We start from the raw sequence: 24,577 nt of genomic DNA, 5'->3' as shown, positions 1-24,577 counted from the left end.
GGCCCCGAGCGGACGCGCCCGCCTGGAGCAGCCAATTGGGAAGCTCGGAGAAGGTTTAAACACAGACGGCGGGTGAATATGGCGTCCTCGACTTGGTCTGAGCCGCGATCATCCTGTCTTCTGTGTTGAAGATGTGGCGGGCGAAAAAACTGAGGCTCAGCCTGTCGCCTTCGTCCCAGACGGTAATCGAGAGCTCTGGCGGAGAGAGCTGACCGGGCTGTTGGGACGGGGGCACCGGCCGTGTTGACTGTCCTGGAAAGTTGGGTCGAGCCTGGGGTTAGGGGCTTGTGAAGTCCTTGTTCGCCGTGCCGCTCCTGCGCGACTGGAGTGCGAGCCTACTCTCTTAATCGCCTCTTGGGCTTCTTAGGGAGGGAGGGAGGGCGGGCTGGCAGAGCCCAGGCTTTCTCACACTCGCCCTCTTTCTTGCTTTCTTTCTTAGGGAAAACCAGCTATGATAACTCCTCTCCGCGAACTTATCTTGCAGCCCGGTGCCCTCACCAACTCTGAAAAAAGGCCCCCCGCTTGCTCCTCGCTGACCCCATTACTATGCAAGCTGGGGCTGCAGGTGAGATTCGTCTGGACAGTTTCTCAACTGGGCTGTTTGCCCAGGGTGAGAGCTCAGGGGAACAAAGGACCAGCGCTAGAACGTAATTAATAACCATAATGAAGTCTTCTACCTCAGTGACATCCATTTACAGCTATTCAGGCCAACAGAGAGGTGCCCTAGGGTGGTTAAAAGAAATCCACTGAGAACCTGAATCTCTATTTAGCTGTAAGTTTTTATTACCTCCTCCTCCTCCCTTCGACCTTTATCAAACTACTGAGAAATCCTACCACCCTGATTAGTGCTCTTCCTCCAACATGGCCTCACTTATGGAAAGGTCAGTCAGCTGCAAGATTGAGGCAATATCCATCCACTCTAGGAGGTAGTCAGAACTCTCCTGGGATCAAGTTACACCACTGGAAGGCAGGGTACTTGGATCACCTTAATTTAGCCCCTTGCAGAATTGCCCTCACTGATTTGTACTTTTGTTAAAGGTCTTGAGAGACCTGGCCATGTAGAAACTGCATGTCAGTTGCTGTTAAAATTTGTCTGCATGTTAAAACTGCATGTCAAAACTGCATGTCAGTTGCTGTTAAAACTTGTCTGCATGTTAAAACTGCATGTCAGTTGCTGTTAAAGCTTGACTCCTGTAAAAGATTCCTTGAAGAAAGGCTTTAGGACCAACTGTCTGGGAAAATTGTCTTCCTGAAGAAATTACTCTCCTTTTCTTTCTGATAATGAGAACTAGGTAGTTTACCGTAGCTCAGGGCCAAACTAGATCATCACATATAGCCACTGTTACTCCGGAAATAGGAAGGTTTGCTTCCTCTTTTTTGACCATGACTTTGTTATTTCATTAATCATATCTGTTTGTTCATTTTCATGCTGTATGAATTATTTTTGGAAGGAGATTGGATATAAATAAAATAGGTTTGAGGAGGAAAGAAGAGTGTATAAAGACAGATGATATCCTGAGTAACAGAAGTATGATGATAGTAGTCTTTCTTGAAAGACTACAACCTCTGCCTCCTGGGTTCAATCAAAGACTATTACCAAACATGATGGAAATGTTTGATAATCTGTGGTGTCCAGCATGGTAACTACTAGTCACATGGTTATTGAGCACTTAAAATGTGGCTGAGGTGACTGAAGAATTACATTTTTTTTTTTTTTTTGGAACGGAGTCTTGCTCTGTTGCCCAGGCTGGAGTGCAGTGGTGCTGTCTTGGCTGACTGCAACCTCTGTCCCCTGAGCTCAAGTGATCCTCCCACCTCAGCCTCCTGAGTAGCTGGGACTATAGGCACACAATAGCATCAACATGCTTGGCTAAGTTTGTATTTTTAGTGGAGATGAGGTTTGAACTCAAACAATCCACCCACCTCGGCCTCCCAAAGTGCTGGGGTTGCAGGTGTGAGCCACTGCGCCTGGCCTAGGGTCTACCTTTACTAGCTATCTTAGAGTTTATCCTTTCTCTGGCTACCAGATCCACTTAAGATCATTCATATTTTCCTTCTGTTGAGTCTCAGGTCCAGCAATCTGGCAGGTAGTAGAAGGTGCGGTTGTCTTTCTCCCTGTGACCCAGCACTAGGGAGGTTGTCAGTCCCTTGCCAGGGCATCAGGAGGAAGTCTCTTTGCTCTTTAATCTCCTATGCTACAAAGTCTAGAGCTCCTCAAATCCCAAGGGCCAAATGCATTCAACCCCTGTGTTGAGGATGCCCCTTAGCTCTGTGGAGTAGAAGACTAGGTCAGTGGCACAGGTTAGTGTTGCCCTTTCTCCCTGGACTTCATGGATATCTGTGGTCCAGGTGCTTTCTAACTCTGGTTCCCAAATTCTTGTCTGTTTCAAGAGGTAAAAGATCTTTTTTTTTTCTTTTGAGACAGAGTCTCACTCTGTTGCCCTGACTGGAGTGCAATGGCGCGATCTCGGTTCACTGCAACCTCTGCCTCCTGGGTTCAATCAATTCTCCTGCCTTAGCCTTCTGAGTAGCTGGGATTACAGGCATGCACCACCACGCCTGGCTACTAAAAATGTAGAGACGGGGTTTCACCATGTTGGTCAGGCTAGTCTTGAACTCCTGACATCAGGTGATCTGCCTGCCTCGGCCTCCCAAAGTGCTGGTATTACAGGTGTGAGCCACTGCACACGGTCAAGAGGGAGAAGATCTTGTACCAACTCTAGGTTTTGACAGAGCTTGAGTCTTCACTCACACCCTATGGACCCATCCTGCCTGTTCACCTAGAAGTGGGTTGGGGTTCAGAATGGAGAGGAGTGGGGTCAGGTTCAAGCTACCATCTGCCCATGATATGCATCTGTATTCCCAGCCTGTTTATAATGTAGACTGCTTCACTTAGAAGGCCCCTAAATGGCTTAGCAGCTTTTCTTTCTCTATTATTGAATGAACTAAATGAACTAAAGTCTCATTTAAAGATACGCTGTTTGTCTCCACCAAATCCCTGTTCTGAACAACTACATTACTCCAAGGAAAGTCTGAGGGACCTTCTCCTCCCTTTCTTTTCCTCATGTTTTTCTCTTTATATGAGCAACAAAGATTAGCCAAGTTCTTACCTAAGCAGAGGTAGTAAGAATTCTTTTCTTTTTTGAGTTTGGATAATATCTTGTACCCATAATTATATATTGGGAACTGAATTGATTGCCTTAGACAACTACTTTTGTTTCCTTTGGCAGGAAGGCAGCAACAACTCATCTCCAGTGGATTCCGTAAATGCCAAGAGGACAGACTCCCCTTCAGAACATTTCAATCATTCCTCAAAGTGGCTAGAAGCTTGTCAGCATGAATCAGATGAGCAGCCTCTAGATCCAGTTCCCCAAACTAGCTCTACTCCTAAAATGTTGGAGGAGGCAGTAGACCCACTGGACAATTATATAGTTAAAACCATCGTCCTTGTACCCTCTCCATTGGGGCAGCAGCAAGACATGACATTTGAGGCCCATTTAGCTACCATGGCAGAGACAAACAGCGTATCTTTAAATGAACCTTTGAGGCCAGGAGATCTGGTGAGAGAGGAGGTGGCATCCTGCTTGGAAGACAGGTTTTCAGCAGTTGTTGCTGCTATATCTGAGAAACCTGTCTTTCAGGATTCTGCATCCCATCTCTTAGGGTATCCATCAAATGCCTGTTCTGAACAACTATATTGCTCCAAGGAAAGCCTGAAGGACAGCAGGACTGAGGCTGTGCCTGAAGACTTAGTACCTTCTGAAAGTAACGCCTTCTTGCCTTCCTCCGTTCTCTGGCTTTCCCCTTCAATTGCCTTGGCAGCAGATATCCCTGTCAATCATGTGGACCCAGAGGAGGAAATTGTAGAGCATGGAGCTTTGGAGGAAAGAGAAATAAGCTTTCCCACACACCCTGAGGAGTTTGAATTGGGAGATCAAGCACTTGTCTCAAATGTGGAAGATATTCCATCCATGTGCCTGACACCAAATCTAGTAGAAATGGAATCCCAAGTGACTCCAGGCCCAGCAGTAGATGTTGGTAGGATTCTTGGCTCTGATACAGAGCCTTGGATGTCCCCACTGGCCTGGCTGGAAAAAGGTGTAAATACCTCAGTTATTCTGGAAAATCTCCGCCAAAGCTTATCCCTTCCCTCGATGCTTCGGGATGCTGCAGTTGGCACTACCCCTTTCTCTACTTGCTCGGTGGGGACTTGGTTTACTCCCTCAGCACCACAGGAAAAGAGTACAAACATATCCCAGACAGGCCTGGTTGGCAACAAGGACAGTACTTCTGAGACAGAGCAGCTCCTGTGTGGGTAAGTGCCCCTATGTCCTTGTGCCTTGTGAGCTCCATTACCCTGGACCTTTCCCTCCCTTACTTTTCCTCATGTTCTCTTTCTGCTGCAGCCAGCCTCCAGATCTGACTGCCTTGTCTCGACATGACTTGGAAGATAACCTGCTGAGATCTCTTGTCATTCTGGAGGTTCTTTCCCGCCAGCTTCGGGACTGGAAGAGCCGGCTGGCTGTCCCTCACCCAGAAACCCAGGACAGTAGCACACAGACTGACACATCTCCCAGTGGGGTAAGAAGGTTCTTCTCAAAGTTCGAAGGATTCCAGTGGGCTGTCTTCCTTGGAACTTCAGCTGAGAAGCTGCCAGAGAGCAAAGGGGAATCCTATCACAGGCTTATTCTCAGAACATTTGTAAAAGCTGAGGATCTGGGCACGCATGGTGGCTGATGCCTGTAATCCCACTGCTTTGGGAAGCCAAGATAGGAGGATTGCCTGAGACCAGGCATTTGAAATCAGCTTGGGCAACATAGTAAGATCCCGTCTCTATAAAAGATTTAAAAAAAATCACCTGGATATCGTTTTGCATACCTCACTACTCAGGAGGCTGAGGCAGGAGGATCATTTGAGCTTAAGAGGTTGAGGCTGCAGTGAGCTATGATCATGTCACTGTACTCCAGCCTGGGCAAGAGAGAGAGACCCTGTCTCTTAAAACAAACAAAAAAGCTGAAGATCTGGAAAATCCCCTTAAAGCTATGGGTACTTACTATGCCCCTGGGGTACATAAAAACTTTCCAAAGGAGTGCAAGCAAGGAAGGTTTTAAAGGAATTGGTTTTTAGATCCTCATCTTCCACATGTATTCTTTTTTTTTTACATTGGTAGACTGTATTTAATATTTTAAGAAAAATTATGAATAAGCCTAAAACATTTTAAAAATAATTTTTATTTTTTGTGGTTACAGAGTTGGTATGTATATTTATGGGGTCCATGAGATGTTTTGATATAGGCATGCAATAGTTAATAATCACATCATGGAAAATTGAGTATCTGTATCTGTCCCCTCAAGCATTTATCCTTTGTGTTACAAACAATCCAATTATACTATTTTAGTTCTTTTTAAATGTACAGATTACTATTGAATGTAGTCACCCTGTTGTCCTATCAAATATTAGGCCTTATTAATTCATTCTTATTATCCACATATATTCTTTATTGTTTTTCTTTCCTACTTCTCCATTCTCAATTGCCTGATTGCCTATGCCCACTTTATTAAAGAACATACTTTCTTTTTTTTTCTTTTGAGACAGTCTTGCTCGGTCACCCAGGCTGGAGTGCAGTAGTGTGATCTCAGGTCACTACAACCTCTGCCTCCTGGGATCAAGCCATCCTCCCACCTCAGCCATTGCGCTCAGCCTCTCTTCTTCTGCTTCTACTTATTTCTATTGTTTATGTGAAGAGGATTTCTCAGTGTTTACATCTATTAGAATGGAAAGTGGTCAGCTGGCATGGTGGCTCACGCCTGTAATCCCAATACTTAGGGAGGGTGAGGTCAGAGGATCACTTGAGCTCTGGAGTTTGAGACCAGACTGGGAAACATGGTGAAACCTCATCTCTACAAAAAATACAAAAATTAGCTGGATGCGGTGGTGTGTACCTGTAGTCCCAGCTACTCGGGAGGCTAAGGTGAAGGATCACTTGAGCCCAGGAGTTCAAGGCTGCAGTGAACTGAAATCTTGCGACTGTACTCCAGCCTGGGTGACAGAGCCAGACCCTGCCTCAAAAAACAGAGTCAGCTGGGCTCAGTGGCTCATGCCTGTAATCCCAGTACTTTGGGAGGCCGAGGTGGGCAGATCATGAGGTAAGGAGTTCAAGACCAGCCTGACCCAATATGGTGAAATTTGTCTCTACTAAAAATACAAAAATTAGCCAGTTGTGGTGGTGTGCATCTGTAGTCCAAGCTACGGGGGAGGCTGAGGCAGGAGAATTCCTTGAACCCGGGAGGCAGAGGTTGCAGTGAGCCAGCATCATGCCACTGCACTCCAGCTGGATGACAGAGACTTCATCTCAAAAAAAAAGAAAAAATTTAGAAAAAAAAAGAATTATATTACAGTGACTACCATACAACTGAATAAAATATTTCTCTATCCAAAAGAAAGCTTTTTCACTTAAAGTCTTCTGATCAAAGTAATTTAAAGGAAATTTTAATTTAAATTCAGATGAACTTCTGTTGTTGTTGCAGCGATGATGGTTAATAACAGATTTTATAATAACAGATTTTATTTTTATTTTTTGAGATAGGGTCTTGGTCTATCGCCCAGGCTAGAGTGCCATGTTGCAATCAGGGCTTACTGAAACTTCAACTTTTTTGGTTCAGGTGATCCTCCCACCTCAGCCTCCTGGGTAGCCCCGACTCTACTAAAATTATACAAATTAGGTGGGTGTGGTGGTGCATGCCTGTAATCCCAGCTGCTTGGGAGGCTGAGGCATGAGAATTGCTTGCACCTGGGAGGTGGAGGTTTCAGTGAGCTGAGATTGTGCCACTGTACTCCATCCTGGACAATAGAGCAAGACTCTGTCTCAAAAACAAAACAAGGAACAACTCTGTTTTTCTGGCTAGATAACTAATAAACTTCAGCATCTTAAGGAGAGCCAAGAGATGGGACAAGCTCTACAGCAGGCCAGAAATGTCATGGTAAGTGATGATTGACCTTATACTACCACAGGGTCTCCTGTGAAGTTCAAGAATGGAGAATCCTGGGTGGTTAACAGATGGTGATACTAAGCCGTGGTGGCAAAGGGAGGTTTCCAAACCTTTGTAAAGTACATCTCCTTATGGGGAGCTTGGAATTGGGGTCAGTGGTTTTCCTCCCCAGTGCCCCCATTTCCTGCATAGTGACTTTATTTGATCTCATCTACTCATCTTTTTCTCTACAGCAATCATGGGTGCTCATCTCTAAAGAGCTGATATCCTTGCTTCACCTATCCCTGCTGCATTTAGAAGAAGATAAAACTACTGTGAGTCAGGAGGTAAGCAGTATGAAGATAGAGGTAGAGGCCTCTGGTGGGACTAAAAGCCATAAAGAGGAACCATACACAGCATCTGATTCTTATCGTGTAGTCTCGGCGTACAGAAACCTTGGTCTCTTGCTGTTTTGATTTGCTGAAGAAATTGAGGGCAAAGCTCCAGAGCCTCAAAGCAGAAAGGGAGGAGGCAAGGCACAGAGAGGAAATGGCTCTCAGAGGCAAGGATGCGGTAAGGTGCCAGGCATTTGTTTTTGGATGTGGGAGGTTTCCACCTCAAGGTTCCTGTAGAAACACAAACGCACTTGAGACACAGATGGGTGGCCTAAGAACTGCCTGCCCTGAGGAGTAAAGAACTGATATATTGAGGTGTTGGATGGTTACAGCTTTTTGTGCTGGCTCCCCTGTTGCCCATTGTGTCCTTGCAACCTCTTCCCTCAATAGGCAGAGGCAGTGCTGGAGGCTTTCTGTGCACACACCAGCCAGCGCATCAGCCAGCTGGAACAGGACCTAGCATCCATGCGGGAATTCAGGGGGCTTCTGAAAGACACCCAGACCCAACTGGTAATTTAAGGGCATTTTCTTTCCTGGGGTCTCTGCTGACAGACTGGGAGAATAGTAGTATACTCCCACTTTGCTGTATCCAAAGGGAAGGGGCTCCTGCCTAGGCAATGTTTCTCTTGTAGGTAAGGCTTCATACTGAGCAAGAAGAGCTGGTTCAGCAGACAGTGAGTCTTACCTCTACCTTGCAACAGGACTGGATGTCCATTCAACTGGATGTGAGTATTTGGGGCCATCGTAACTAATCCCTTACATCAAGTTCTGTTAGGAGCCTTGCCTCAAGTGTGCTTTACTGACCTGCTTGCTTTTCCTGATAGTATACAACATGGACAGCTTTGCTGAGTCAGTCTCGACAACTCACAGAGAAACTCACGGTCAAGAGCTGGCAGGCCCTGAAGGAACGTGATGCGGCAATTGAGGAAAAGCAGGAGGTGCAAACTGGGAGCGGGGACTGCTTAGGCTTGGTTTCCTTTTCTGCAACAGGCCTTTCTAATGTGTGATATCATTAGACTCTTACCCTGGACCTGTTTTCTTTCTACCCTTTGGGTTTGGAAACCAGCCAGGTCCCTTAGCTGTAAGATGGCCTTAAGCCCAGTTTTTTCCTTTGCCCTTCAGCATGTTTATTTCGGCAACTTTTCTCCTGTCTCTACTTTTTTCTGAGGATCAACCTTATTTCCTGGGCAATGTTGATACCCAGGAGCAAGGTAGTTTTCTATCTTGTCCAGAAAGAAAAGCTGGACCAAGTCCTGGGATTCTTGATTCAGGAGGAACTATAGGAGAAAAACTATCTTTTATTCCTAGGTTTCCAAGGAGCTGGAACAAGTCTCTGCCCAGTTAGAGGAATGCAAAGGCCAAATAGAACAACTGGAGTTGGAAAACAGTCGTCTAGCAACAGGTGTGTGTGTGTGTGTGTGTGTGTGTGTGTGTGTGCGCACATGCATGTAAGCAGTTGAGCCCTGCTAAGGCTTGGAGTGTGGCACTAGAGCAATGAAGTACTCTGGAGCACTTGCTTTGGAGCAGAAGTTTGGGGAGTTTCTGGCCTGGTGACTTCATGGTGTCATTAGGATACTTTTGGTCTAGATCTCCGGGCTCAGCTGCAGATTCTGGCCAACATGGACAGCCAGCTGAAAGAGCTACAGAGTCAGCATGCCCATTGTGCCCAGGACCTGTCTGTGAAGGATGAGTTACTCTGCCAACTTACCCAGAGCAGTGAAGAGCAGGCTGCTCAGTGAGTTCCTAACAGTATTGTGGCAGTAGGCACCCAGGATTTACGACCAAATGGGATCTAATATGTGGTCTCTGGCAGATGGCAAAAGGAAGAGTTGGCACTAAAACACATGCAGGCAGAACTGCAGCAGCAACAAGCTGTCCTGGCCAAAGAGGTGCGGGACCTGAAAGAGACCTTGGAGGTAAGGAATGTGGCTTGGGCCAAGGGAGCTGGTAAACCTCAGGAGTGTGATTCTTGCCTGATAGCATTGATGAGGTTCCCGACTGTGAAATAGAAGAAGCCTCTGTCCCCAGGGCACTGAAATTCTCCCACCCTCTCTTGCTCCTTCTCTTGTCTTCTCAGTTTGCAGACCAGGAGAATCAGGTTGCTCACCTGGAGCTAGGTCAGGTTGAGTGTCAACTGAAAACCACTCTGGAAGTGCTCCGGGAGCGAAGCTTGCAGTGTGAGAACCTCAAGGACACTGTAGAGAACTTAGCGTAAGTTCTCTAACTTTCTATACTTCCCCTCAAGTGCTCACTTGTTTCTCAGGAACACTTCTAGAAGCCAAAATGTCTGAGAAGAGAACTGTGACAGTGTTGAGCCTCTTGTTTCTTTCCTTTAATGCAGCTCTGTGGGAATTTGGGAGAGGTGTTCAGAGAAGGTAATTTGGTCTTTGGTCATCTTCCCTGTTCCTTATTGCAGGGCTAAACTGGCCAGCACCATAGCAGAGAACCAGGAGCAAGACCTGGAGAAGACACGGCAATACTCTCAAAAGCTAGGGATGCTGACTGAGCAACTACAGAGCCTGACTCTCTTCCTACAGACAAAACTAAAGGAGAAGGTAGGATCCTGGGGTTCCTTCTCTTCTCTTCCAATAGTATCTTTATTTTGCGGAATAGTCTTACTAAAACATTGCTCTTTTTCTAACCCTGTGACCTTTTCAGTGACTTTCAGTTACCTACAGGACCTCTTTAGCCTGTGGCTTAAACCTTTCTTCACCTGTCTGCTACTTCCCTATTATGAACCCTTTGCTCCAGCGAGACTGCCTGATGCTATACACATGTCCCCATCTTCATCCCCACAACCCAGACTCAGGCTGTTCCCACATTCATTCTCTTCTTTCTTCAAACTGGAAACACCTTTTCTATTAAAATCCTCCCGTCCGGGATTTCCCTCTCTGGGGTCCCCTCCCACGACAGCGTGGGAGCTGGCTTTCTTTCTCTCCCTACTTCTCTCTCTCTCTCTGCCTAATAAATTGCTTTTCTGCAAAAAAAAAAAAAAAAAAAAAAAACCTCCCTTCCAACCTGGGCAACATGGCAAAACCCATCTCTACAAAACATACAGAAATTAGCCGAGGTGTAGTGTTATGTACCTGTAGTCCCAGCTATCTGGGAGGCTGAGGTGGGAGGATCACCTGAGCTTGGGAAGTTGAGGCTGCAGTGACCCATGATCATACCTGGCTAATTTTTTGTATCACTGCACTCCACTGAGAGTGAATCCCTGTCCCCCCCAAAAAAAGAAATCTTACCTGGTTTACCTTCTTCTTTGAAATGTTCCCAAATCAAATCACATGGACTCAGGGATCTTTTCTTCTGCCATATTTCTCATTTTTCATGAATTTACTTTTTTTTTTGTATTTATATTAATTTTCCTTGGATACATGGTCTCTTCAACCAGACTTTGTTTCTTTTTTTTTTGAGATGGAGTCTCACTGTGTCTTCAGGCTGGAGTGCAGTAGCCCGATATTGGCTCACTGCAACCTCCACCTCCCAGGTTCAAGCGATTCTCCTGCCTCAGCCTCCCGATTGGCTGGGACTACAGGCGTGCACTGCCATGCCTGGCTAATTTTTGTATTTTTAGTAAAGAAGGGGTTTCACCATGTTGGCCAGGATAGTCCTTTTTTATTTTTTTATTTTTATTTTTATTTTTTTTGAGACGGAGTTTTGCTCTTGTTACCCAGGCTGGAGTGCAATGGCGCGATCTCGGCTCACTGCAACCTCCGCCTCCTGGGTTCAAGCAATTCTCCTGCCTCAGCCTCCTGAGTAGCTGGGACTACAGGCCTGTGCCACCATGCCCAGCTAATTTTTGTATTTTTTAGTAGAGACGGGGTTTCACCTTGTTGACCAGGATGGTCTCGATCTCTTGACCTTGTGATCCACCCGCCTCAGCCTCCCAAAGTGCTGGCCTGGTCTTTTTTTTTTCTTTAAAGATGGGGTTTCACCATGTTGGTCAGGCTGGTCTTGAACTCCCAACCTCAGGTGATCCGCCCATCTTGGCCTCCACAGTGCTTGGATTACAGGTGTGAGCCACCACACCCAGCCTTTTTTTTTTTTTTTTTTTTTTTTAATAGCCTTCTCTGCACTAGCTAGGATAATCTTGGTCTCTTGACCTCCACCTGCCTCGGCCTCCCAAAGTGCTGGGATTACAGGCATAAGCCACCATGCCCAGCCAGACTGTTTCAAGAAAGCAGAAATGTAGCCTCCCTGAAGTGTACACTAAACAATAAGTGGTTGATATCATTCAGAATATACAGTTAATTAGCTTATTCAGCAGATAAAATTACAACAAATATCCTAAAATCTGGAAACTACTTATGACCTGATCATCTTCCCCAACTGGGTGCTAAGTGCAGAAATGCCAACAAATCTACAGTTTAGCATGGAAGACAAACAGATGTAAACTTGTCATCTTGACTTATGATCATGATGGAGGTCTGCATGGACCTCTGTGAGAGATAGAGAGGGGAGAACCACTTCAACTTTGAGAATTAGGATGCCTTCTCAAAGCAGCTGACCTTGGGTATAGTCTTGAGGTTTAAAGTTTGTGGGGCAGGAGTGGGTATTTAGGAAGATCCACTAGGCAGAGGGAACAGCGTATGAAAGTTGCATCTGGCCAGGCGTGGTGGCTCACGCCTGTAATCCTAGCACTTTGGGAGGCTGAGGTGGGTGGATCACCTGAGGTCAGGAGTTCAAGACCAGCCTGGCCATCATGGTGAAACCCCATCTTTAAAAAAAAAAAGAAGAGAGATCCAAGATGGCTGATGATTAGCAGCTCGGGCACGTACCTCCCAGTGAAAGCGCAAAGAACGAGAGGACGCCACACTTTCAGACGAATATTAGTTGCTCACGGACCAGGAGATTCCCAGTGGAGGAGCTCCACGGGTCGCCAGGGCGACTCTTGTGGCCGGCGTGGCAGTTTTGCTGGTGCCTTAGCAGGCCAGTTCTTGGTGCAGAGTCTGGAGATTCCCGGGCAGAAAAGCACCATCAATCTTAACACGGCTGTTTTGGCCGGCTCAGTGGATTGCTCAGATTTCGGAGCAGGGAATCAACAAGTTGGACGTCAGAGACCCAGTTAGAAAGTCGGTAATTATAAAGACGACAGACGGACAAATATATAATGAAGGGAAGAAACCAGCGTAAAAAGGTAGAGAATACTCAAAATCAGAATGCCTCTCCCTCTACAGGGGATTGCAATTCCTCATCAGTAACGGAACAAGGCTTAATAGATTACACGTGTGTTCCAATAACAGAAGCAGGTTTCAAAACGTGGATGATAAGAAACTTCTGTGAATTAAAAGAACTTGTTCTAACCCAATGCAAAGAAACTAAGAACCTTGAAAAAAGGTTTGACGAAATGTTAACGAGAATGGACAATTTAGAGAAGAATATAAGTGAATTGATGGAGCTGAAAAACACAACACGAGAACTTCGCGAAGCATGCACAAGTTTAAACAGTCGAATTGATCAAGCAGAAGGAAGGCTATCAGAAGTCGAGGACCAGCTCAGTGAAATGAAACGAGAAGACAAGAATGCAGAAAAAAGGATGAAAAGGAATGAGCAAAGTCTCCAGGAAATATGGGACTATGTGAAAAGACCTAATTTACGTTTGATAGGTGTACCTGAATGTGATGAAGAGAATGAATCCAAGTTGGAAAATACTCTTCAGGATATCATTCAGGAAAATTTTCCCAACCTGGCAAGGCAGGGTAATATTCAACTCCAGGTAATACAGAGAACACCACAAAGATATTCTTCAAGAAGACCAACCCCAAGGCACATAATCGCCAGATTTATTAGGGTTGAAATGAAGGAGAAAATACTAAGGGCAGCCAGAGAGAAAGGTCAGGTTACCCATAAAGGGAAACCTATCAGACTTACAGCAGATCTCTCAGCAGAAACCCTACAAGCCAGAAAAGAGTGGGGACCAATATTTAACATCCTTAAAGAAAAGAACTTTCAACCCAGAATTTCCTATCCAGCCAAACTAAGCTTTGTGAGCGAAGGAAAAATTAAATCTTTTGTGAACAAACAAGTACTTAGAGAGTTCACCACCACCAGGCCTGCTTTACAAGAGCTTCTGAAAGAAGCACTATACCTATAAAGGAACAACCAATATCAGCCTTTCCAAAAATATATCAAAAAGCAAAGAACTTTAACACAATAAAAAATTTACATCAACTAATGGGCAAAACAGCCAGCTAGCATCAAACACCGGTATTAAATTTATATATATTTTAATCGGATAAAAAGCCAAAACCCATCGGTATGCTGCATCCGGGCCCATCTTACATGCAACAATACACAAAGACTCAGAGAGAAGGAGGAAGATTTACCAATCAAACAGAGAGTAAAAATAAACTAATAAACAAAAAGCAGGAGATGCAATTCTTGCCTCTGATAAAGTAGACTTTAAAGCAACAAAGATCAAAAGAGGCGAGGAATGACATTACATAATGGCAAAAGGATCAATGCAACAAGAAGAGCTAACGATTCTATAGATCAACGAGATAGAAAATTAACAAGGATATTCAGAACTTGAACTCAGACCCGGAACAAGTAAACTTAATAAACATTTATAGAACTCTCCACTTCAAATACACAAAACATACATTACCACCTCACACCTATTCCAAAGGTGACTATATAATTGGAAGTAAATCACTCCTCAGTAATCGCATAGCATTTCATAGGTTTAAATTAAATATTGGTTGGCTGTTTGTTTGTTATCTTCTTCCCTTATTCCTTCCTGACTACATCATTAAGTATAATTATCAGTATAAAAGAGGTTTTCAATACCCATTACTAAATTGCATTCTAGCCTGGGCAAGAAAGCAATACTCCCATTCTCTCTCCCTCTTTCTTTTCCTTCTCCCTCTTCCCCATTCTCTCTCTCTCTTTCTCTTCCTTTTTCCTCCTTCCTATTCTCACTCTCTCTTTCGCTTTTAAAAAAAAAAAAAAAAAAAGAAAGTTTCATCTGACTACATATGACAGTCATATGTAGAAAGTCATATACACAGTACATGGTGTGTTCTTTTTTGTTTTTTTTCTTTGGCAACAGAAGATTCCCAAACTATTTTTCTTCTTCTTTTTTTTTTTTTTTTCTTGATGTGTTCTTTTTTGTAGTGTCTACCTGATAAGACCTAGGTTAGGTGCTGGGACTAGAAGATGAACAAGGCAAGATGGCATTCATATAGAACGCAGCAAGTCTGAGGATTGGGAAGCAGCTCTTCATGGCTGCAGTGTGGGAGCTATGTGGGGCAAGGCAGGAGACAACACTGGAGAAGTAGGCAGGAGGCCAGATTTTGAAGGCTTGAAATAATGGCAGTTTTGTAGGCAGTAGAAAGAAGAGAATGGAGTGAATGAATTCAACAGATATTTAGGAAGTAGACACAGTAGAACTTTGTGACCAATTTGATGTAAGAGTAAGGCAGAAGAGTGAATGATGATCCTTAGATTGCTAGAAAGACGGTGACACTTGGCCCCAGGACTTTGGGAGGCCAAGGTGGGTGTATCACCTGAGGTCAGGAGTTCGAGACTAACCTGGCCAACGTGGCGAAACCCCGTCTCTATTAAAAATACAGAAAAATTAGCTGGGCGTGGTGGCAGGTGTCTGTAATCCCAGCAACTTGGGAGGCTGAGGCAGGAGAATCGCGTGAACTCGGGAGGTGGAGGTTGCAGTGAAATCTTGCCATTTCACTCCAGCCTGGGCAAAAAGAGCAAAACTCCATCTCAAAAAAAAAAAAAAAAAAAAAAGAAAAAGAAAAAAGTAAAGAAAGATGGTGACACTCTCCTCCAGAACTGAGGCCGGCAAGCTTTTCCTATAAATGGCCATATAATAAGTATTTTTTGGCTTTTTGGGCCATATGGTCTCTGTCTCAACTACTCAACTGTGCCTTTGTAGTTCAAGAGCAGCCATAGACGATGTGTAAATGAATGGGTCTGGCTGCATTCCAGGCAAAAACAGTTGGCAGGCTAGATTTGACCTGTAGGCCTTTGCTAGCCTTCCCTCCCCCTACAAATACAGGAGTAGGAACAGACTTCTGATAGGGTGGCACAGGGAAAATGGTGAACTCAGCTTTATACTAAGTTGACAGATTGACTGTGGAACCTTCTGGTAGATTCTTCACGGGCAGTTAGCCTTTGAGTCTGCAGACTGGGAACAAATCCAGCTGAGAGATTGAAGAGTCATTCACGTGGAAGGGAAGTTTGAAGTAGATTTTTTTTTTTTTTTTGAGACAGAATTTCGCTCTTGTTACCTAGGCTAGAGTGCAATGGCACAATCTCGGCTCAACGCAACCTCCGCCTCCTGGGTTCAGGCAATTCTTCTGCCTCAGCCTCCTGAGTAGCTGAGATTACAGGCACGCGCCACCATGCCCAGCTAATTTTTTGTATTTTTAGTAGAGACGGGGTTTCACCATGTTGACCAGGATGGTCTCAATCTCTTGACATTGTGATCCACCTGCCTCGGCCTCCCAAAGTGCTGGGATTACAGGCGTGAGCCACTGCGCCTGGCTGAAGTAGATGTTTTTGTGGTGCTCCCGGGCTAAGGCCATGCTGGGAATGAATTAGAGTAAATTTAGGGCCAGGGACTAAACCCAGAGGATCCAACAGTTAAGGAAGGACCTGTGGATAGAGAAGAAATAACCAGAAAGGTGTGAGGCCTGCCTTTAAGGGAGAGAGACTCATGTCCTGGAAGCTAAGAAAAAGAAGTTTCTAAAAGAACAATGTGGTCATCAATATCAAATAGGTCAGGTAAAACAAGAGCTGAAATGTACACATCGCATTTGAAAGTAAGGCTGCCATTGGTGGACCAAATGACAACGATTTAGGTGGAATGATGGGGCAGAAACTTGAGTGTAGTGGGCTGGGGAGTCAATAGATGGTGAGAATTATAAGCAAGAAGTATAGGCTCCTTTCCTTCCCCTTCCCCTTCCCCTTCCCTTCCTTTCCTTTCCTTTTTCCTTTCTTTTCTTTTTTTTGAGATAGAGTCTCACTCTGTCTCCCAGGTTGGAGTGCAGTGGCACGATGTCAGCTCACTGCAACCTCCACCTCCTGGGTTCAAGCGATTCTTCTGCCTCAGCCTCCCAAGTAGCTGCAATTACATGTGCGTGCCACCATGCCCAGCTAATTTTTGTATTTTTAGTAGATACAGGGTTTCACCATATTGGCCAGGCTGGTCTCGAACACCTGACCTCGTGATCCACCCACCTAAGCTTCTCCAAGTGCTGGTATTACAGGCATGAGCCACCGCGCCTGGCTTGCTCCTTCCTTCCTTCCCTTCCTTCCTTTCCTTTCTTTCTTGCTTCCCTCCCTCCCTCCCTTCTTCCTTTCCTCCTTCTCTCCCTCCCTTCCTCCCTCCCTCCCTCCCTTCCTCCCGTCCTCCCTCCCTTCCTTTCTGGAAAGAAAAGGCAGTAGCTAAAAGGGGATTTAAGGTAAGAAGAAGAGTTTTTTTTTTGGTTTTGTTTAGGTTTGTTTTTAAAATACTGTTGTTTTTGTGGGAGAGGCTTAAGAATATAAACATGTTTGGGGAAAGGTACTAATGGGGAAGTGGAAGATAGAGAATTGAGGTAGTAGGTGGGACAGCATTTTGGAGGAGATGGCTGGGAGTTACCTGGAATCCCAGGAGTTCACTAGACCTGAGCAGCAGCTATTTTTTCTTTTTTGCCCTTAGACTGAACAAGAGACCCTTCTGCTGAGCACGGTCTGTGCTCCCACCCAGGCACACCCTCTGCCCAATGACAGCACCTTCTTGGGAAGCATCTTGACAGCAGTGGCAGCTGAAGGTTAAAGGTCCTGGGATTTGGGGGTGGGAAAGTTGTGACTTGTCAATATCTTCAGCTGTTGAAGATGCCCATCAGCGGGCTTGTTTATCTTTCCCTGGCTTCCATTACGGTAGACCCCTGACTGGGTCACCAGAGGGGCCCTCTCCCATGGTTGGTTTTTCTCGTAGAGCCGGAATCAGCTCCTGTGCCCTTGCTTGGAAGTGATAAGAGTGCTTTCACCCGAGTAGCATCAATGGTTTCCCTTCAGCCTGCAGGTTAGGAGTGGCTCCGGGGATCCTGCCTCATTTCTAGAAAATCTGGTGGTGATGAGTAAAGACGAAAGCAGTGAGAAGTGCTTTGCTCTAAAAACCTCAATTCTACTTGGGCTCATTTTATTTCTGCCTTCTGGGATCTGTAATGTTCCAGACATACAAATCCTGTGGGTGGGGAACACGGATAAGAGTTGTAGAAATGATGGCTATACACTCCTTCCTTCCAGGGCTGGAAGGCTACATCTCTATCTGGGACTTTCTCTTTCAGAGACCCCGGGCATGGAGGAGAGCCTGGCAGAAATGAGTATTATGACTACTGAACTTCAGAGTCTTTGTTCCCTGCTACAAGATTCTAAAGAAGAAGCCATCAGGACTCTGCAGCGAAAAATGTGAGTGGGATGCAGCTTTGGTGATAGAGGGACAGTGACACAGCCTCTTATGCATGCCAAGGGTCCAGCTGGCCCCTGAGAGGACAGGAATGTTGCTGAATTCTTCCCTCCTCCAGTTGTGAGCTGCAGGCTAGGCTGCAGGCCGAGGAAGAGCAGCATCAGGAAGCCCAGAAGGCAAAGGAAGCAGACATAGAGAAGCTGAACCAGGCCTTGTGCTTGCGCTACAAGGTGAAGGAGGGACCTAGAAGTGGGGCGATGAAGAACTGGGGCAGCTCTACTGGCCTACTGGGACCCATTATCTCTCCAGGAATCTGGGTGGTAGGGATTTTCCAACCACTGCCCTAGTTTTGCCCTTCTTGGGGTCAGACATTTCACATATCAGCTATGGGCTGACCTATCTTCCCAGGCAGACCCAGGAGAAAAGTCAGGAACTCTAGCAGAACTCACCCAACACTGAAATGTGCTTTGCCTGACTTGGCCCTGGAGGAAGAATTGGAGTAATACCAGTTGGTCTCATGTGGGCTGAGCATGGGTCAGGCACTCTCTCCTATCTCCTGGCAAGGGCTCTGAAGAAACCAGCTCTCCCTGTGTCTTTTCACCTCCCTTTCCCTCACAGAATGAAAAGGAACTCCAGGAAGTGATACAGCAGCAGAATGAGAAGATCCTAGAACAGATAGACAAGAGTGGCGAGCTCATAGTATGTTCATCATGCCCAGGCCTTTGCCTTCTGTGTTACCGGTAGCCAGGATTCCAAATATGAGAAGTGGATTCCTGGTTTACTTATGTTCACCACATGATGCCTATCCTTCTTATGTCCTATTGGACACCTCTCCATTCTCATTCCCAGAGCCTTAGAGAGGAGATGACCCACCTTACCTGCTCACTTCGGCGTGCGGAGACAGAGACCAAAGTGCTCCAGGAGGCCCTGGCAGGCCAGCTGGACTCCAACTGCCAGCCCATGGCCACCAGTTGGATCCAGGAGAAAGTGTGGCTCTCTCAGGAGGTGACTCAGTTAACAGAGGAGCTGGGCAGCAGGTGGGGACCCCAGGCTGTACCCCTATTGATCTGGACATATTTCTAGGTGGACAAACTGAGAGTGATGTTCTTGGAGATGAAAAATGAGAAGGAAAAACTCATGATCAAGTTCCAGAGCCATGTAAGAATGTCCATGCCATTCCAGGGCTATTTCTTACCTTTGTCAACAAATGCCCTGCCATGTTTCCCCTGTCCAACCAAGCTTTTTTTGTTCTTTTAAGCATAGGACTTAAGAAATCTGTTTGCTTTCTAGAGAAATATCCTAGAGGAGAACCTTCGGCGCTCTGACAAGGAGTTAGAAAAACTAGATGACATTGTTCAGCATATTTATAAGGTATAGGAACAAGGGAGGTGATATAACTAAGCCACCTGGTACAAGGCCTGGCCCCAGGAGGTACTGATGAGCACAGCTCTGGTTCCCAGCCTGTGCTGAGAGCTGGGCCTGAATCACTATTGCAAGGTTCTCTGTGGTGTCTGCTTTCTCCCCTCTAATTCAGTGGCTGTCTCCTGGGGCTGGGAGCCTTGGGCCTTAGGCCTGTGATCCTGAGTTGCTTTTTCTGCCTCTCTTCCCAGACCCTGCTCTCTATTCCAGAGGTGGTGAGGGGATGCAAAGAGCTACAGGGATTGCTGGAATTTCTGAGCTAAGAAACTGAAAGCCAGAATCTGCTTCACCCCTTTTTACCTGCAATACCCCCTTACCCCAATACCAAGACCAAACTGGCATAGAGCCAACTGAGTTTAATACTATTTAAATAAAGTGTATTTAATGGATTTCTCCAAGCTTACTGAATCTTATTTTTTGGGTTAGACGGGGCAGATTAAGTCAGGGAAGAGGCAGCTTGGCCCTCCTGCCTGGGCACCCTCCACAGATCCCTCTCCACCTCCTGCTGCCTCCAAAGCCAAGGTTGCCTGCCCTTCCTCCCTTCCCTTGCTTTCTCCAAAACTCTGGGCACCGGACTGCGTGTTCCCTGGCTCACCGCCTGGGGGAAACAGAATGGCTTCATTCTGTTACTTTTCCCAGCCCCCTCAGGGGTATGCCCTGGCAAATAGGGTGAGGACAGAGAAGCTCAGTTCATTACTTCCTGCCCTGAACTTGGGCACCTTGATGATGCCTCTGCCCCACCTACTCAACCTGTTAACGTTTCGGTGCCTCCTCTTCACCAGGCCAATCTTAATCCCCAACATCCAGCAAGTGCCCAGCACGTGTTAAAGGGATTGTGGCAGAAATGAATGCAAGGTCATTTCCAGCCTCTCGAGCCCTAGTGGCGAGGCCCCACGAAGTGGAGGGGAAGTCCCTCACAGCCGCAGATGCCGGGCGGGGCACTCACTCCACCTCGCCGCCCCGCCTTCGTGGGCGTGGTCTCGCTCCGGACACCAGTCCTGGGGAGGGGGCGTGGCCAGGGCGGGGCAGGCGGGCCCCGCCCCCGGAGGAGTCACGTAGCTCTGCGGCATCCGCAGCCTCATTTACCAGGGCGAGCCAGGGCTGCAGCCACATCTGTTTGCCGATCAGAACCCGAGCGGTGCTTGTGGCTGCCGCTGCTAACTGGCTGCGCACAGGTAAGGCCAGGCGAGGCGGGAGCCGCTCAGCATCTCCGCTTCGTCTCCTTGGCTCTTCTTCTGCTATCTTCATCCTGCTCCCTGGGGCTCCTGGACGTGCCCTTTTGACTCTTTCCTGACATCTTTGCTCCTTTCCGCGCAGCTGAAACCCCGTGGCTCAACCTCTCCCGTTCTATCCCACCTCAACTCTCCCACCTGGACCTCAGCTTTTCCAATCCCAAATCCTCCTCTACTTGTTGAATTTTTCCTTGGAGCCTGCCTCTCCTACCCAGAGCATTTCCTTCTCTGCCTGCTCCCTCTCCTCCTAGGCTAGGTCCTCTCTCCAGTTCTCCCGCCTTCTCTGCACCCGATCTAGGTCTCTCACTGACTGTTTAGCCTGCGTCACCATTACCTCCCCTCAGTCTCATCTCTCTCTCAGGCTCTCTACTCCTTTCAGCCTTGGTCCTCTGCCCTCCTGTCTGGGTGTCTGAGTGTGGGGAATTGAAGTGCTTGCTATTGCTATCCCTCCCTCCACAGAGAGAGACGGAGATGACCTGGAGGTGTCACTAACCCTTGTCTCCACACACTAACGCAGCTGACCTGCTGGCCCGTCTTTCCTACAACACTGCAGCCCCACTGGGGCCGGTACTGGGTGGGAGTAGGCAATAGGCATCGGCAGGCAGGTTTGGAGTACAGAGAAGAAGCTGCGGCCACTCCTACTCCCTAGCTGTTCTTCCTCCCAACCTTTTCTTCTGGCAGCTGAGAGAAGAGGGTGGCAATAAGTACTTTTGCCTCATTCTGAATCCTTGGAAGTAAGTACGCTTTCCCTAGGGCTCCTGTGGAGGATGAGAAAAGGGAAGCCGGAAAGGCTAGGGCTTCTGCCTACCTCAACAAGGGGCCAAGTTCAGTGAAAAGAGAGTTGGCATCCTCGAATGGGCAGCAGATTCATCAAAAGACCTGTGGCTTCGGGGCTGCTCACCTCCCCACCCCCACCCTGCATCTTTCCCCAGGGCTGGGAAGTGTGCCCACCAGGGACAAAAGGAGATGTGGGATCTGGAGCCCTAAGCTTGCTAGCTGTCAGAGGGATTGGTGCCACTTTGATGCCCAGGACTCATGCCAAAGACTGCTGCCCTGTTCCCAGCCCCATGTTTGATGGGGGAGGCCATTTGGTCCATCTGGCCAGGAGAGGCAGTGGAGGAGGTAGTGGATGAGGTCTGGCTTTTTTATCTTGTCTCCACTCCAGGGAGCTGTCACCATGCCTCACTCATACCCAGCCCTTTCTGCTGAGCAGAAGAAGGAGTTGTCTGACATTGCCCTCCGGATTGTAGCTCCAGGCAAAGGAATTCTGGCTGCAGATGAGTCTGTAGGTAGGTGGATAACTGTAGCCAGGTAGGGTACAGGTGGCTAGGGGACCCTGGAGATGTTTTCGCTGCCTCTCTTTGTTTGCCCCCAGGCAGCATGGCAAAACGGCTGAGCCAAATTGGGGTGGAGAACACAGAGGAGAATCGCCGGCTGTACCGCCAGGTCCTGTTCAGTGCTGACGACCGTGTGAAGAAGTGCATTGGAGGTGTCATTTTCTTCCATGAGACCCTCTACCAGAAAGATGACAATGGTGTTCCCTTCGTCCGAACAATCCAGGATAAGGGCATCGTCGTGGGCATCAAGGTGCAGCCCCCAGCCCTGCTCTGAATGGAAGCTGGGTGTGAAAATAGGCTTGCGTAGGAGGGGTAGCGAGGGGAATCCTGCCTGGATTCAACCCTCTGCTTGTGCTTTCCCTATAGGTTGACAAGGGTGTGGTGCCTCTAGCTGGGACTGATGGAGAAACCACCACTCAAGGTATAGGGTGGGTGGGCTTGAGGACCAAAGAGGTGTTAGATAGTTGATGCTGGTAAAGAAGGGCAGAGTGATGAGGTTGGCACTGTGCTTGCAGGGCTGGATGGGCTCTCAGAACGCTGTGCCCAGTACAAGAAGGATGGTGCTGACTTTGCCAAGTGGCGCTGTGTGCTGAAAATCAGTGAGCGCACGCCCTCTGCACTTGCCATTCTGGAGAATGCCAATGTGCTGGCCCGTTATGCCAGTATCTGCCAGCAGGTGTGTGTGTTGGGAGGGTGGTCAGCTAGGTGCCCTGTGTGCCTGGTGGGGAGAGAGTTACAGGGCTTTCTCTATCTCCCCTATTGCCCCTGCCAAACATCTCTGCTCTTGCCTGCAGAATGGCATTGTGCCTATTGTGGAACCTGAAATACTGCCTGATGGAGACCACGACCTCAAACGTTGTCAGTTTGTTACAGAGAAGGTAAGTTCACACACAAACATACTGCAGGAACAGCTCAGCAGGAGTGCCTGTTCCCTGGAGCCCCCAGCTTAGATCCAGGCATACTTTCTCCTAGTACTCTTTCACTTGATCCTGGCACAGGCTTGTGATCTGAGCCTGCACTAAGCCCTCACAGTCTGTGCCCATCTACCCCTAGATAGGGAGCATTGTGCAGTAACCGGTGGGGACCCAGACCCTTAGTAAACCTCCTCTAATCTCCACCCAGGTCTTGGCTGCTGTGTACAAGGCCCTGAGTGACCATCATGTGTACCTGGAGGGGACCCTGCTCAAGCCCAACATGGTGACCCCTGGCCATGCCTGTCCCATCAAGTATACCCCAGAGGAGATTGCCATGGCAACTGTCACTGCCCTGCGTCGCACTGTGCCCCCAGCTGTCCCAGGTACTACCCTCCTCCTTAACCTGCTCCTATCCCTAAGGCCCATCTTCAGTTCCTTCTTGTGGCCTTCAGGGATTCCCTACCTGGGAAAAATTGGGAGTGACCAGTCAGTTTGTTTCTCTCCTCAACCCTAGGAGTAACCTTCCTGTCTGGGGGCCAGAGTGAAGAGGAGGCATCACTCAACCTCAATGCCATCAACCGCTGCCCCCTTCCCCGGCCCTGGGCGCTTACCTTCTCCTATGGGCGTGCCCTGCAAGCCTCTGCACTCAATGCCTGGCGAGGGCAACAGGACAATGCTGGAGCCGCCACTGAGGAGTTCATCAAGCGGGCCGAGGTTGGGAGCTAGAGGTGGTAGTGGGTGGTGGACAGCACCCAGAGACTATAGCCTGGGCAGGGCTTGGCACCTGTGGGCTGGCTCAGCCTGCTTACTCCATGCTCCCTTTTGCAGGTGAATGGGCTTGCAGCCCAAGGCAAGTATGAAGGCAGTGGAGAAGATGGTGGAGCAGCAGCACAGTCCCTCTACGTTGCCAACCATGCCTACTGAGTATCCACTCCATCCCACAGCCCTTGGCCCTGCCATGTGCACCCACTTTTGCTTGTAGTCATGGCCAAGGCCAAATAGCTATGCAGAGCAGAGATGCCTTCATGTGGCACCGGCTTGTCTTCCTTTTCTCTCCTCCCTTCCCCTCTCTCATTGCTGCACCTGGGATCATAGGATGGGAGGATAGGGTGCTCCTCATGACTGAGGGCAGAAGAAATTGCTAGAAGTCAGAGCAGGATGGCTGAGTCTCCCCCTACCTCTGCCAACTCTCACAATTTTCCCATGATGGGGTAGCTTCTCCTTGGGTTCTCCTTCTTGCCTGCCCTCTCTCCTGGGATCAGGGGGTAGTACAGAAGCCCTGACTCATGCCTTGAGTACATACTATACAGCAAATAAATGGTAGCAAAACATGCTACTTTGCCTGTCTGTTTTACACATCAAATTCTCACCTCCCAGTTTCTGATCTCTGCTAATTCTATCTTTGGGCCCTCTGACTCTGGGGGTGGAGAGGGTGGGATTTGAGTTTTACTGGGCTTTGAGTTTATGGAGGAAGGGCACATGCAGTTACCATCCCCAGCTCAGGCTCTTGCTCTCTTGATGTCCAGGTCTGGAGTGGGGCAATGAGGAGGACTGCAAGTCTTCTAGGGACTGCCACATCAGTGGCACTAGGCTGAAGCTACAGAAGGATGGAGTGAGGCCAGACTGGCAACTCCTGAAGGCAGATTTGTGCAAGGCTTAAAGCAGGGAGGCAGCAGGACAGGCTGGGATAAGAGTGGGTGGGAGTCTCTCCTATCTTCCAGTGTTGAGCCCAGCTGAGCCCTGACACATTCCACTAGGGGGAGCCACACCAGGAAGGGCGAGGGATCACTTGGACTCCGGTCCAAAGAGGGAAACTCCGAAGGCTCTGCGGGCTGCCAGGGCTGAGCAGGGTATCTAGGAGGCTGCCAAGGACTATGGCCCATTCTCATTTGGGGTAG

The 24,577-nt window shown here is 47.8% G+C and overlaps 2 protein-coding genes across 3 annotated transcripts; both read left to right on the top strand.

Annotated features, from left to right (window-relative positions):
• Positions 1-36: 36 nt before the first annotated feature.
• SPAG5 (sperm associated antigen 5) lies at positions 37-19,585 on the top strand. Of its 2 annotated transcripts, none has more exons than XM_012449373.2 (24): positions 37-182; positions 485-565; positions 3,231-4,315; positions 4,407-4,581; positions 6,906-6,980; positions 7,223-7,315; positions 7,407-7,541; positions 7,754-7,873; positions 7,996-8,088; positions 8,188-8,301; positions 8,672-8,765; positions 8,951-9,098; positions 9,177-9,279; positions 9,441-9,574; positions 9,780-9,918; positions 17,028-17,139; positions 17,307-17,393; positions 17,659-17,779; positions 17,896-18,007; positions 18,396-18,476; positions 18,627-18,782; positions 18,861-18,935; positions 19,068-19,148; positions 19,388-19,585. In XM_012449373.2, exons 1-24 carry the CDS (start codon positions 132-134, stop codon positions 19,457-19,459), a joined length of 3,537 nt encoding a protein of 1,178 aa, XP_012304796.2. In that variant the 5' UTR covers positions 37-131; the 3' UTR covers positions 19,460-19,585. The 2 variants fall into 2 exon arrangements, with proteins under 2 accessions (XP_012304796.2, XP_012304795.2); XM_012449372.3 differs by having other exon boundaries at positions 440-565.
• A 670-nt stretch (positions 19,586-20,255) lies between these two features.
• ALDOC (aldolase, fructose-bisphosphate C) lies at positions 20,256-24,012 on the top strand. Its single transcript, XM_012449374.2, has 9 exons — positions 20,256-20,371; positions 21,594-21,717; positions 21,804-22,015; positions 22,132-22,186; positions 22,281-22,441; positions 22,560-22,643; positions 22,888-23,062; positions 23,194-23,393; positions 23,508-24,012. Exons 2-9 carry the CDS (start codon positions 21,606-21,608, stop codon positions 23,601-23,603), a joined length of 1,095 nt encoding a protein of 364 aa, XP_012304797.2. The 5' UTR covers positions 20,256-20,371; positions 21,594-21,605; the 3' UTR covers positions 23,604-24,012.
• The last annotated feature ends 565 nt before the right edge of the window (positions 24,013-24,577 follow it).

Source organism: Aotus nancymaae, unplaced genomic scaffold (genome assembly GCF_030222135.1).
Source record: "Aotus nancymaae isolate 86718 unplaced genomic scaffold, 86718_ANA_hifiasm-v0.15.2.pri h1tg000072l, whole genome shotgun sequence".
NCBI lineage: Eukaryota > Metazoa > Chordata > Mammalia > Primates > Aotidae > Aotus > Aotus nancymaae.
The sequence above is the reverse complement of the archived record's forward strand: the minus strand, read 5'-3'. Positions and strand labels throughout refer to the sequence as shown.

Excerpts from the sequence above, each read along its gene's own strand:
- SPAG5 (XM_012449372.3), top strand. The coding sequence starts at position 132 with ATGTGGCGGGCGAAAAAACTGAGGCTCAGCCTGTCGCCTTCGTCCCAG. Across the intron at positions 7,874-7,995 it reads AAGACACCCAGACCCAACTG|GTAAGGCTTCATACTGAGCA; the intron begins GTAATTTAAGGG and ends TTTCTCTTGTAG. Across the intron at positions 17,140-17,306 it reads GACAGCAGTGGCAGCTGAAG|AGCCGGAATCAGCTCCTGTG; the intron begins GTTAAAGGTCCT and ends TTTTTCTCGTAG.
- ALDOC (XM_012449374.2), top strand. The coding sequence starts at position 21,606 with ATGCCTCACTCATACCCAGCCCTTTCTGCTGAGCAGAAGAAGGAGTTG. Across the intron at positions 22,644-22,887 it reads GTCAGTTTGTTACAGAGAAG|GTCTTGGCTGCTGTGTACAA; the intron begins GTAAGTTCACAC and ends ATCTCCACCCAG. Across the intron at positions 23,063-23,193 it reads TGTGCCCCCAGCTGTCCCAG|GAGTAACCTTCCTGTCTGGG; the intron begins GTACTACCCTCC and ends CCTCAACCCTAG.